The sequence below is a fragment of the Coenobita brevimanus genome, chromosome 107, assembly GCF_032717465.1.
Source record: "Coenobita brevimanus isolate Jiangsu-jjx chromosome 107, ASM3271746v2, whole genome shotgun sequence".
In the NCBI taxonomy this organism is placed as follows: Eukaryota; Metazoa; Arthropoda; class Malacostraca; order Decapoda; family Coenobitidae; genus Coenobita; species Coenobita brevimanus.
In genome coordinates, this window is record NC_137060.1 from 25944725 (window position 1) to 25959419 (window position 14695).

General features: G+C 38.9%; 2 protein-coding genes across 2 annotated transcripts in view; both read left to right on the plus strand.

The window, feature by feature from the left end:
• Nucleotides 1-7660, plus strand: part of magu (SPARC related modular calcium binding-like protein magu) — a 146675-nt gene extending 139015 nt beyond the window's left edge. The window contains exons 11-15 of the mRNA XM_080285676.1: nt 604-714; nt 1702-1780; nt 2060-2194; nt 4425-4540; nt 7545-7660. Of these exons, the coding sequence (XP_080141802.1) occupies nt 604-714; nt 1702-1780; nt 2060-2194; nt 4425-4540; nt 7545-7660 (557 nt within the window). The remainder of the gene's footprint in view (nt 1-603; nt 715-1701; nt 1781-2059; nt 2195-4424; nt 4541-7544) is intronic.
• LOC145416778 (dnaJ homolog subfamily C member 9) overlaps nt 1-14695 on the plus strand; it is a 412599-nt gene that overhangs the window by 305539 nt on the left and 92365 nt on the right. The window lies entirely within an intron of this gene.

Here is a 14695-nt window from a genome sequence, read left to right on the forward strand (position 1 = left end):
TTATTGATGAACATCCACAGGCTTATGCCAATGCCTGGCTGGTATTCATCAATGGAGAATCACTGAAGTGATGGGGTTGAAACCAGTCTGTATGAATCTCTTCAGAATGATGATGACTTTTGTGTAGTTTTTGCTACTGTCAGCTTATTTAACCATTTAGTTGATGATTATGTATTGTGTATTTTACCACTTCATGTCAGATTTTGTGTGTGTGTGTGTGTGTGTGTGTGTATATATATATATATATATATATATATATATATATATATATATATGTGTGTGTGTGTGTGTGTGTGTAAGAGAATTCTGTCAGAAAAAGAAACTCCTAATTTCATTATCTCAATTACTGCTTTGGATGATAATTAAGATAGCTATTTTATTTTATCTAGGAAATGCAGAGTATAGAAGAATACTTCAGCCAAAGTATCAGTTAGCATCGGAGAGAGCCCTGGTATTGAAAAGTTAGCAGCTGGTGACTTTCCTCAGGATACAAAAATTCTGCAAGGCAAAGGATATAATGGGGAGATCTGTAAACACACAGATGTAATCTCAAGTTCCTTCTTCAAGCAACAGTAACCTCCTGGTTCCATCCTCTGCCCTCAGACATCTGCATATGTGTGGATGAGTGGACGGGAAGCAGCCTGGATGGTACGGGCATAGAGAACGGCACTCCTGATTGTTCCAGACCTCTGCCACATGCTCGGATATGGCCAGGTGGGGGAAGGAGTATAATGTTTACATTGGTAGTTTGACTTGGTTATGTTAGTTCTTTCTTTTCATTTTATAGTTGATTTGAACAGCTTAGGTTAGGTAAGTTAATTCTCTTGATTTTGTAATTGATTTCCAAGGGGTAGGTTAAGTCGTGTTAGGTTACCTGGGTTAGTGGGTTATGCGAGGTTAGTTGTGACTGAACTTGCTTGCTGTTTACCTAGTGAAATGGGCAACACAGTCCTTCATACAACTGTAACCTACTTGCTAATCTACACAGGTTCTCTTGGTTTGTAAGGATGATCTAATTTATTAGCAAGAGCCATGATTCCACAGTCCTAGATGATATGTGAATCAGTGATTGACTTTGTCCTCCATTTTACCATACTGGACCTGCGTTTTGATAATAATCTTACTTTTGTGGTTTCTCTTTGTTTTTAACCTACCTCACTCCTGTTAAAGGCAGTAGGTGTGGTATTACCATTGTTCTGGAAGGTATTATTATGGGTGTGACATGTGGCCAAGGCCTGGTAGCTGGCCTTGCATAACACTTCCAAGAGGAGAATTCAACCACATATTCAGTACCAAGTAGTGAAAGTTTGGGCTAAGACTGCTGTACTACTCATGCATATCTCCCATACATAGCTTATCCTCTTGAGGGTTATGCCTCATCCTTTTCTCCCAGCACCTCACCACGTGGAAGGACCCTCATTCTGACCCTGGCGAGGCACTGTCTGAGACAGGAGGGTGGGTGTTTGCTTGTGGTCAGTTGGTCTGCTCAGCCAGACAGACAAGGTTAAGGCGACAACAACCTCACTCGTGTAGCTGGGAATTAGATTTGGGTTAATGATGACCATGACAGTTCCTTACTTGTCTATTCTCTTTCCACTTGCATCCTTCTACCCATTGCTTTCAGTGTTCTTTTTTCTTCCAGCCTTCCCACATCTCTCACTCTGTACCGTAGCAGTACGTTACTCAGCCTCTCTCCCACAGGATGTACCGGCAGAGTGAAGAATAAGTTCATGCAGGACCTCAAAAAGTTCCTTCTGAGCAAAGTTGAAGGAGGTGACAGGTTGGTAATTTTGGGGTTTCTCTGTACTTCTGGTAGAGTTGTGTGGAAATTGGGTTTTAATGTTATTTAATCCCCTCATTACATTTTTTTCCCCTCTATATAACCACAAGCTTTTATTCAGGTTAAATAAAGACCTGTTAAATAGCAGAGTTAGAAACAGAACCCATGAACCAATCCAATCCATCAACATCCTTTTTTGTTACATTCTTGCCTGTGTTATATTATTTGACTCAGGTTTTCACTTGCAGTGTCATGGTTTTTCATATTGTGCAATTTCAGAACAACCGGCCCAGACTCAGCGGGCCAGTCAGTGGAGCAATTTGCAGCACTTTCACACTTCCGCAGCCTTGATGTGGACGACAACAAATTACTGGAACGCAGGGAATGGAAAGCTGTCCGGAGACTACTGAAAACGTAAGCAAGACGCATCAGTGTAACTTCATTATTGTCATCATCATCATTCAAATACTCTAGACCGCAGTATCTTATCCTCAGACTCCACCTTTAGGGAAGTAATACCTATATGAGATTTGCTGTTACCGATGGAGTGTTTCATATAGAATGCTTATGTTTTACTGTAAAGTTATTTTGAAGTCAGTACTATTTATTTATTATTATTACATGTGTTTGTGTGCACATATATGGGTGGGTGTGCTGCATTCCCTCTGTTATAAATAAGAGGAATGCATATCATTTGAAGTAACATTTTCGTCTGCACACATCATAGACTTTAAGTGAGGACTTACTTCACTGCACTTCCCTCAGGTATGTCAAGCAGTACTTCAGCATTTATATTTATACTGTATTCAAGAGTTGTAAGTCAGGTATTATGTTTTTCTGCTTTTGTTTTTTCTTCCTGTTCTGGATACTACCCATTCCTTTGTATTTAGAGAATAGGTTATGATAATATATTTTAAGGATTATAGGCTTGTTGTAAACAAGTGATGCATTGCTTCAGCCTCACTGAGTAGTTTAATTTCACCATGCCTTTTACTAGCCTTTAATTTCGTTATTTAGCACTTAGGCTTTTCCATCCATTTGTCTGTCATCTCTTGTTTATAATATTTGTCCCTTGGACATGGAGTCCTTTTGTGTCATTTTCTTATCGTTTGCCAGTTATCTCATCATCACACTTCACACCCCCTTATCTCTTTCACTTAGCTTTGTCCTATCTCAACCTTGATGCTCCACTTTTTATCTTATCTTTTCATCTGAGAGGCCATCGTAGTTAATGTACCGGTATTTCTCACTGTTCTTTCCTCCATCATCATTGTCATCAGATATTGTTTTGCACCCTTCATTTACTTTATTAACTTTTAGGGTGGGAAAAGGGGCATGAAATTATTCTGACAGTTTCATTTCATATCTCTCCGTCACATACTTTACTCTTTTCTGAGATGACAGAAGTCTTTCACCTTACCTGTATTTTGTTCACTTTTACCCCCATTTACCTCAAGCCTCTCACTCTCCCCCTTAATTTAGTACTGGTACATTCATGCTTACACACCTGTGTCTTCCAGTAATTACACCATGCACCCCAGTGATATACAATATTTTGTTTAATTTTCCCACCTTCAAAATACTCCAGTCAGGTTAGGAGAGCCAGTTAAATACCTGTAGCGAAGAGGTTGATGATGGCTGTATCCAACTCTCCAAATCCAAAACAGTCCTCATAAAATTTGTAAAATCGTCTGGAGATGGCAAGACTAAAGTTAAGAAAACTTCATCAGATTGAAGGGGTTAAGAGACCATTATATAGTTCAAGACAGGATACTAAAAGGAACTGTTAACTCTAGAGAAATTTCCCGAAATGATAGGTTTAGAAACAGACTTCATTACCTCATTTTCAACCAGATTTCACTTCCTAATTTGAATTCTGCAAAACCATCAGAAGGTAGTGAGAAAAAAAAATAAAAAATACATCATGTTGAAGGGGTTAAGCCTCTTTTGTCGCCACCTTGTTAAATGCACCTGTCAAACAGTGTGAGATGGAACCAAATGTTTGCCTTCAAACTTGGCCTCAAGGCTGAATAGTGTACTACTGAAAGTCTAAGTTGTAAGAGCTTGACTTCTTTAGTACAGTGGATGTTTATTTGTACAGTATTTATTTACAAGTGTTCTTGTGTCTTACCTCGTCCCTTTTTTCTTTTAATTTGCTGATAATACACTTCTTTTTTCCTCATATATTTGCCTGTGATTCTTCATCAGGCAGTTTTTAACTAAGAAATAAGTAGTTTTTCTTTTAGCCCCTCAAACATAAACCAGAAGTAAACGTAAGTTAAAAGCAGCTTCATATAGTGTATCAATTTACCTGCACACCGTCTACATGTTTAATGGTGACTGAATGCAGTATTCCTTTCAGGCATAGGGGCTCTTCACACTGAGGTCAGAATCAGATCATGTAGGCTGGGGTAAGTTGGAAGAAGGGCACCCCTTTTCAGTAGGCCATGTTTAGGAGGTTCTAGTTTTCATTGATAGATATAATGTAGATGAATGTGGAAAGTGCAGTGATTAGATCGTGGCCTTATGAAACAGGGTGTTCTTCCAGCTTTGACCCTGATCTCGGACTGTTTACATCACAGCATGTCCGATATTGGCTTTAATGTGGTGATACCCGTATCCTTGTTCTTTTTCTCTCCTGCAGCCCCAAACTGAAGGGATGTGGCAAGAACTTAACCAGATACTGTGATGTGAACCGAGACCGCCGTGTGTCCCAGGAGGAGTGGCTGGCCTGCGTCATACTTCAGAACAACCACACAGGTCTGACCTTACCTTCCCATTTCATGCAGAGTTGCAAAATCATTAGGCCTTGAATCATACTAAATTGAAAAACTCTAGAAATAACAGGAAAAATGCCCAAGTCATGAAGTATTGCGTAACTATTGACAGAATCTTCAAAATTATCACCATAACTCATAAATATTTAGCACTATGTAGGTATTAATTTCTCTAGATCTGGTCCCTCTGCTGGTCCTCCATGTCTTACCATGGAGCAGTGAATTTCAAAGGTGTGAATGGATGTTTGGTCCATTTCGCTGGCTGTTCTGTTGATACTTGTGCTGCCTGTTGCTATTTCTGGACCCTTCCGACCCCCTTTTCTAGTGGGAATTATGTTCAGTATGATGATGCATGTTGTTGTTGTTCTTGATGTTATTGTTGTTTTGGTAGAATGATGATGCATGTTGTTGTTGTTCTTGTTGTTGTTTTGGCCCCACACTCATTTGAACATGAACCCAGGTTGAAGTTGTCATTCGGCAAACCACCATCCTCATTTCAGGGGATAGGAAAGGATAACTGGGCAGCTCTGTTACCTAGTTATGTTGGTGCCAACACAGGAAGATACCAATCTCCTGCACTAATGGTGATGTTGAGGAGAAATTTTTGTGGTTCCTGGATATTACAGTGCAACAGTTGGAATGACAGTCTTGCCATTTGTGTAAGTTTGATCCCTGTACGGTAGCTGGCAGTTTTCTGATCACATACAGTAGTGCCATGAAGGTGAGTAGACTGGTCATCTACAGTGACTGTATCTGATTGTGATAGCCAAGTTTTGTGGTCATACACCTTGAATAGGGAAGTATGGTATTACAGTACTTGTTACTGTTGCTGTTTTCTTATCATCATAAACTTTAGGCTATCCTTTGCTATCTCAAGTTATTGTAATCTTTTCAGTGTAATGATGTCTTTCATGTGTTATTTTTACTGCAGTCAAGCGATTTTGTTCTGTCTGAAAGAGACCCCTAAAAAACAAACAGTTAATAGTGATTGTTTCTAGTTTCTCCTCGGCTAAATAAATTGTCTGGCAGAAGAAGGGAAAGATATGAAGGGTACCCTTCAAAGTCAGACCCACCCCAACCATATCAACCATCCCAGCATATCACTCTTCAGTTGCAACTTGCCAGATTTCATCCTTCAAAAACCAGATTTCTTTTCCTAATTTGTATAATGTAAAACCATCAGAAGGTAGTGAGAAAAAATTAAAACTACATCATGTTGAAGGGGTTAAGCCTCCTTTGTCACCACCTTGTTAAGTGCACCTGTCAGACAGTGTGAGATGGAACCAAATGTTTGCTCTCAAACTTGGCCTTAAGGCTGAATAACGTAGTACTGAAAGCCTAGGTTGTAAGAGCTTGACTTCTTTAGTACACACACTGGATTTGGTTGCCCCTGTAGGTGCAACAAAAGGATATCATTGAACTGAAATACATAGTCAAATCTCAAGTTTGCTGCTTTGTTTCCACAGGTTGTACTGTAGCCTAGTCTTTACCCTCTGGACCTAAAATGGATAATATAGATTGGTTTACGTCTCAGGTGATGGTATGTCTCCAGGTTCCCTTAGACCTAGGACATTCCACAATTTCATATGTATCAAGGCTGAAATTCTTAAAATACTCTGTAGCTTATGGTAGTTTTCCTCTCATTACAAAAATCTGCTTTCTTACAAATATCTGTTTTCTGTCTTTGTAGTCTCTTGAAATTTTATCTTTTGATTTAGTGATTAAAATGCTCCAGTTAGAGGAACAGCCTTGCTGTGCTCTTGGGTTTATCGTGACTAGAAGATTTCCTGTTGTGTGATGCCTTCAGGGAGAGTAGGCTGGTTACCTACCCTTGAATGTACTGGACTAAGGTAACCTAGCTACCCATAGGAAGGTATGCCCTGAAGGGAATAATTTGTAATTCGCTTTCACCATTTCTACCTTAACATTTCTCTTGTACTGTACATTACTTATATATCTATCCACCTTTCATTTGAGCACATGCTGCACCATAACCCATTAGAGGGTAGGGCTTCATTTTTATGTTTTTCTGATTAATATCACATGCTTTTATTCACTGAGAGGAATCCCTGCCCTATGAAGCATTAAAGTTCCTCAGAAATTCTTGTGCATTTTGTAGTTTCTTTAGGTTCTGCTCAACCTCTAGATACCCCAGGAGTATATGTGATATGTTGTGTTTCAGAACCATGTATGTTTTTATCTTATATTCTATCAATGTATGTCCTGTGACACTGTAAGATCTTACAGTGTGATGGATCTCACTTGTCCTGAAGCTACATGCAAATATATGAGGCCACTCCAGGTCTCTCAGTTTCTCCTTATCACATTAAAGTTACTACAGGTCCTGTGGTGCTTTATCTCAGATTAACCATATTTTCTGTTGTCATCATATCCATTTTGTTTTCCCCATACCTTTGGTGCCCTCATCATATCCATTTTGTTTTTCCCCATACCTTTGGTGTCCCCATTATGCAATACGATTCACTGTAGTTTTATATTTAACTTTTCAGCTCTGGCATATGAATGCAATGGTTTTTTTTTTTTTTTTTTTTTTTTTTTTTTTTTTTTTTTAAATTGTGTGTAGTTATAGCACTGAATTATGTAACCATGGCCTGCATATGCATTAGATTTCTAAGCTCTTCAGTTGGTGTAATAAAATGGCAGCCTTGGGCTGCATTGTAGTGCATTATTAATTTGTTACTTTAAACTTCATTTGTGCTGGGTGTTTTCAGTTCTTTTATTGATTAACATCCTGTGGGCTGTACAGTCACATACATGTATGTTAGCCTGGTAAAAATGACTTATCTAGAGTTATGTTGCTCAGATGTGACATTCCAGCCAACTCCTCTACTGTCATTATCAGTGACACTACTTCAGTGAATGCCCACACCCCTCCCTACTGCTACTTCATTATAAAAAACAGTAGCTTCGTTGGTACTGAAAGAAGCCCAGCCACTGATGACTGAGTGTGGTGTGTGTTGAGGCAGGTGGCAGCCAGCCGGGCACCGGGGACAACGTGGTGCGCAGGATTGACGAGAACCCTATCCTCATATATCTCACCTCAGAGGAAGAGACTGGCAGCTTGAAAGATAGGAATTGGTAGAGCCCCGACTTTGTTTCTCGCTCGGAAAAGGTGGATAAAGCTCGCTAGCTCTCATTTTCCCTCTTTCCTCACCAACGCTTGACTGTCCCGTGGCTGCGTCCATAACCAAGATTGAGTTCACAAGACTATGTGCCTGGCAGTCACTTTAAAAACCTGTCCTACGTTCCAGACCATCTTGTGGCTCCCTGTCAACTTTTCCATCATGTTTTTTGTGTGTTTCAGTGCACAGTTGCAGATTATACTACACATTTTTAACTCACAAATTCTTCTGTTAAATTGGGCTTTCATCATATGCATGGTGCACCTCTGTTTTCTCCTTCATGCCTTGGCAAATGGGCTTCTGTTTGTCACTAATGCCATTTAGGAATAACAAAGCAAGTGGCATCAGTTTCTGGGTCCTTCTTAAACCAGGCCTGGGTATTTATTTAACAAGCATTTGTTATTTTCATATAATTATTTTACATAGTATGAATTTGCTTTAATAAAATTGTCTCCTAACCCATTTTTACCTGCACATTAGTAATAGATCTTAGCATAACTGCAGTATCATTAAGGTGTTCTTTACAGTGTTCTGTAATGTTGCCATTCATGTCCGTAATTGCCAGTGAAAAAAAATACTGTAGGTGGAACTCATTTGCAGCACAAATATACTTACTGAGTTGCTATATATGAATGAAAATCAGTAAGTTCTTGGCCTGACAATGAAAGATGAGCCTATTAAAAAAAGTTTGTATATGTTATTTCCTCATAGGGATATAAACTAACCAGTAATTAACAGCAGACAAGACTTTGCAATTGCCCAGTAATATCTGCCCTGAGAAATGTTCGTTTAATTTGGGAAATGGTAAGCACTGGAAACGAAGACTGACATATGTGGAAGGTGATTAAGCAGTTGAAACTCATTTCTTGCATGGCAGCTATCTCAACAGGAGACTTGTCAGTAGTAACACTGTTTTCATAAAATGGGCAGAGTTTTCCTTATCACATTGTTTGATGACTTTGTGTTATTTTTCATATGTGTCTGGGGGTGCTCACCATCCACTCACTCGATGTAGTGCTGCTCTTGGGTGCCTGCCCTTTCCTTCCTTCCTTTTCTGCTCTTGGGTGCCTGCCCTTTCTTCTCCTCCTTCCTTCTTTCCTTCCTTCCTTTTCTGCTCTCGGGTGCCTGCCCTTTCTTCTCTTCCTTCCTTCTTTCCTTCCTTCCTCTTCTGTCTTTCTTTCCTTCATTCTTCTCTCTTTGTTTTATCAATGGGTGACTCTACACTGAGTGACAAGCCAAATGGTTTCCTGTACACCAGAAAACCACTTACTACGTTGGGTGGTAACCATATAACCAAATTATGGTGCCTGTTGGTTTAGAGGGCAATTAAGGTGCCCCATTTGGATTAAGCCAGTGCAGGTTTATATCCAAGTGGTGGTTGGTGTTTGTTGCTCACATAATGCCACTCAGGGATGAGTGAGGCTGGTCACTCTCATCTTAAATGTTAGGACCAACTTGCATAGTCCCGGGCTTTGATGCTCCTTATGGGGCAACACTGGATAAAATGATGAATGAATGTGTGAATCAGTCATATGTGATGATGGTTCTTTTATCAAGGCAGTGACTGCACAGCTTCCTCTGTATCTAAGAACACAGAGGTGTTGATGAAGAAATGTGGTGTTTGTATCAAGATGATTATTCATGCTTCCTCCTTGGAAATTTGCCAGGATCTTTTATTAAATACAGGATTACCCTTGTTCCTAGTTCAGTACCTTTTGCAGACTTAAAATTTGTTTTTTAATATACTTATTCAGTTTGAACCACCATATGTATCAAGGGATTTTTGCATATACATAAACCATGTTAACAATTGACTTTAGGACATTTTCCTCAGAAGTTGATGTTGATGGGCATTCAAACCATTAAAAAAAAAAAAAAAAAAAAAAAAAAAAAAAAATGTCTTATTCAGATTCGAGACACCACTTTTGGCCTGTCATGCAAGAAAGTCTGAGTCTCCAAACATTTTGCTCAGAGCACTTTTGGAAGGAAAATTCTGAGTCTCCTGACATTTGCTGCATATCCTCAGGGCATTTTTGGAAGTCATATTCGTCAATGAAAGATGTCTGATGATGGTACATGTTCCAGGCTTTTCCAGCGTATATCAGTTTATCTTACTGTTTCATACTGGATCTTGTAAAATAAAAAAAATGCCATTTGCAAAGCAAGAATTACATAGATTAGTACTATAGTTGTATAGCTGCAGTAATTCTTAGTTGGTAATAGCTGCATTACATATACTGTAGTATAAATACAGTTTCAAATTACACATTCCATTTGGTTCAGGCCGAGAACTTTTAAACATTCCTTGTACTTTATTGTATCATAGAAGCAACATCATTCACACAGTACATTTACAGTTTTACTGTCAGTGTACAGTATCTAGTTTACTTTCCCCCCCCCCCCCTCAGTAGACATAAACTTCCCAGGTGCCAGTAAATGTTTGACACAATAATATATTCAGCCCCTCATTTTGTTAATACCTGTGCTGTTTGTGGTTTTGTAGATTACACATTTACCGCAGACTAAAACTTAAATCAGTTGCTTGTTTTTTTTTTGGCACATCTTCCTGTGAATTGTTCTCCTCATTATAAGTGTTTGTGTTTCCAGATGAGCCAAGACCAGCACCGCCACCTGAACACAGGAATCCCTTTGAGACCATACTGAAGCCAGAGTCATGAATTCAGAGTTGGAGTTGTGGAGTCAGAGTTGTGAGGTCAGAATCGTGAAGTCAGAATCATGATGTCAGAGTATGGAGATTCGTGAAGTCAGATTCATGATGTCAGACTATGGAGTCAGTGGAAGGAATGTGGAGGTGAGGTGAGAAAAAGAAACAGATGTTCACAGAGGAAGTAGAAGAAGAATTAAGGAACTGAATCAGGGAGGTGAGTAGAAGCTTAGTGTTTACAAAAAAAGAATAAGCAAGGAGCTGGAAAAAAAAAAAAATCTTATGAATGATTAAGACAGAAAAGCAAAGCAAAGCAAAGAACTGAATCAAAGAAGGATAAAGCATATGAAATGTTTATGGTAGAAAGATAATGAAGGAACTGAGAAGAAGAGGACAAAGCTTATGTTTACAGAAGACGAGACTAGGAACTCAACTGAAGAGCAAAATGATTGAGCTGTGTGTCAGATAAGAAGTGAAGAATTGCATGGAAAAGGATCTAAGTTATGAAAAGTTTATGTAAGAAGAAATGTGTTGAACAAAAATGACAAATGAAAAAGGAAGGTGGGAAAATAACAATATTACTGTATAATTTTTTAAAATTATTAGTGATTTATAAGCTGAACAGTCATAAGCTCATGCAATTTCTATTTAATATTTCTCGCAAGAGAGAGGGAAGGGGGAGAAAGGTACCATAGGATCATTTCTCTTAACCTTTTTGCTATGCCACACTAGCAGTCAATCTAAGGTCTTTCCTCATTTCACCTCATCTTCCTGTGCTTTTACTTTTGTTCTTTCCGGTTTGTCTTGTATTCCTCTGCATCCCCTACCTCCAGTACTCCTATATTTCCTCTTTCCTTACAACTTCCGCATTTTACTATTATTTCTTTCAGTTGCCCATTAGTGTTTTTTTCATAACAAAAGTGCTCATCAGACACATTATATATTACTGTATAAAACACAGAAGTCTCACCTCCATATAACAGTACCATCTATTACAAAAGGTTAATGATACATGGTAGCACCAGAAAACCCAGGTGAAGGGAAACTTTATTGGTAGAGGAAATGATTCAGAAGAGTAGGAAGAGATATCACTTATGCAGTGTTCAAAAGAAATGAGGAAGACTGCAAACTGATAGAAGGGAATGGTCATGAAAAAGTTAAATGAATAGAGCAGAGGAGGTGAGATTAAAATAACCAAGAGTTAGGAAAATGCTGATAATTGTTAAGGAATGTTGGATAGTAATATTAGAAGGTTATGTCATACCATGCTTCCTCATGGAAACACCCAGAAAGGGCATGGCAGTGACAGAAGTGCCTCCAGACTATATCATCTCGTATCTCTCACCCTGTCAGTCACTCCCTTCCTGTTCTTTCTCTCTTACCAGTACACTGTACTGATCAACTCTCTTCCATACTGTGTATGGTCTTCAGTTTCCAACATTACCCTGAGTCTCTGTTTCAAAGACTTTCTTTCCCCTTCTATATATATATGCATTCTTGCCTAATGTCTATACCAGCTGAATATCTATATATAGTCAGTAATCCCACATTTCATTTTCTGCATCGTTTTTATTTAATCCAGTATAGTCGTAAATTACTATATTGTACTGTATCACAGTGCTTACATCATCCATAATACTTATGCCAGCAGCTGTTCTGAACAAGATCATTTCTGCTGCTTATAACTTAGTTCTCCTACTCACTACACAACCTTCACTCTCATAAGAGAGTGTTAGTAGTGACAAGCTTTCATGCAGGGTTCTCCTCACCTCTAAACTAACTGCCCTGTTGTTCACAATGCTGCAGTAGTCTTCAGTTACCCTTTTCCCATGAAATGATCTCTCCTGAACCTTACATTCCATTTTCCCTTGTTTACATAATACAACTCTCTCATGAACCATCCCATTGCATCATGTGTACCATATGTACCCTTTCTTTATCCTGCTGGCTGTCCCTATTGTGTACTGCATCTATATCATTATCCCAACCCCTGTTTCCACCAAAAAAAAACAAGTGAGGTGAGGTAGATAAATACTGCACGCCAAAATTTATTGTCATTCTTTTCTTCCAATATCATTATTTTGTGTCTCTTACATTCACATTCACTTTTCTTGTACAAACTCTTTTCAAACTTCAGGAATGTATAAAGGGTTAAAAGAATAGATAACTGATGAGAGAACAAAGCAGTGCATTAGAGACACTGTAAGAGGAAGGATATTGAATATAAAAAAATGTTACAGATGGAAGAACTAGGAATGCAGACTGAACCATAAAGGAGGGAGGACAGTACAGACAAAAGAGAGACAAAGGAGAAATTAGCCAGAAATAAAAAATGATTTGAATAAATGATTGGAAAATGACAGTAAGATTAAGAGTATAGTACAGGTACAAGCAGGCGTCGTTTAAAGTTGTTTCATGACTGAGTTGCTAATGATTTAACAGCTAAATTGTTTTGATTTTCTTTTTCCTAAGTCATGAACCAAAATCATGTCCCACATGAAGTTGTTATATATAAGGTAGCATGTTAGCCTATACACATCCTTGATGTTAAATTATGACTACAGTACCCCTATTGCACATGTGGTTCATTGTCTCATGTGACATAACAGGTACCATGGATGAGGTGGAGGGAACGAGTATAGGAAGATGTATGAGGAGTTGATTTGTGATGGATTGAGAGACTACATTTGAATCACAACAATGATGTGTAGAGGTTGTGTCACAGGCACATGAAAAGAAGGACTGGATTATGAAATGTTTATAGAGTATCTGTGTAGCAGATATATATATATGTCTATACATACACACACACACACACACACAAACTTATATATACATACAGTAATCCCTCATTTATCTGGACATAATAGAGCCAAAGGCATGTCTGAATAGTGGCAACATCTGGATAATGAATACTATTCCCCTACCATACCCAGACCCTACCTATACCCAACCTCCAACCTATACCTAACCTATTTGTACAGTACCTGTGCTCAATTAGGCAGTGTTTTCCGGTCATTCAGGCATATTTACGCATAAAAACACACAAAGGAATGTCCAAAGTAATGCTAAACTCCAAGAAAACCATGCAGAAGCACCACTGAAAACCAAAAAACACCCTAACTATACACTGCTGTATGTACAGTATCCCTCCTTATTTTGTCAGTGTTTTCCGGTCATTCTACCGTAATTTGACATCAAAACATACTTAGGATTATCCAAAATAATTTTGAACACCAAGAAAACCATGCAAAAAAAACACTGAAAACCAAAAAAACACCCTACGTATCCACTACTGTATGTTCAGTACACCTCCTAATTTTGGTGCTGTTTTCAGGTCAGTCTGCAGTATTTAGACATCAAAACACACATAGGAATATCCAAAGTAATGCCCGACAGCAAGAAAACCATGAAAAAAAAAAAAATGAAAACAAAAAACCACACGACCTTTGCACTACTGTATGTACAGTACTCCTCCTAATTTTGGCACTGTTTTCAGGTCAGTCTGCCATATTGAGACATCAAAATACACATACGATTATCCATATTAATGCTAAACATCAAGAAAACATTGCATAACCAACAAAAGTCCACAAAAAACCTGAAGACGGTTTGAAAATCAGTTATCTGTGACGAGTGATTGCTCATGGGGGAAAAAAAAAATCACTGGCCAAATATGCCCCTGGAAATTGGTTATATTGATATAAATGGTATACCATCATCTTTGCTGCTGTTTATACTATAAGATAAGCCAATAGAAAACATGGAACTGATAAGTAAGAGTACAGAAATGCAGTGAGGATAGTGTTCAGGAGTAAAACTTACCTTCATATAGCTTCCCACAATCCTAATGCAAAATTTTGCCAGCATCTTCCAAGAGTTAAGCATATGTCTAGAAGCAGAGTTTCACGAGCTTTCTCAGAATTTTGGTACGACCAATGGTAGTCATTAAAAAAAAAAAAAAAAGAGAGAGAGAGAGAGAGAATTCACGAGTCAGTGTTATCACCATGGAGGAGGGTAGGGAGTGAGAGGGGAGCTGAAAGAGTACGGAGAAGGGACGGGAGGGTGGGGGGAAGATGCGAGGCTGTGGGCAGGATTCTCCCCCTTCTGTCAACAGGAGGACGGGCACTTTTACCGTACATATTCATGACTTGCTGTCTGTTAGACGCCGAGTGGCCATGTGGAAAACACAACTCATGGTGACCGGGGGACTTTCGACGTTCGGTAGAGAGGCAGACGGCTGCTGTCACAGAACATATACTTGTGGCTTGTGGTCTGTGCTTGGTGGTGGTGGTGGTGGTTGGGAAAGACTTAGCCCGGTGGCCACGCG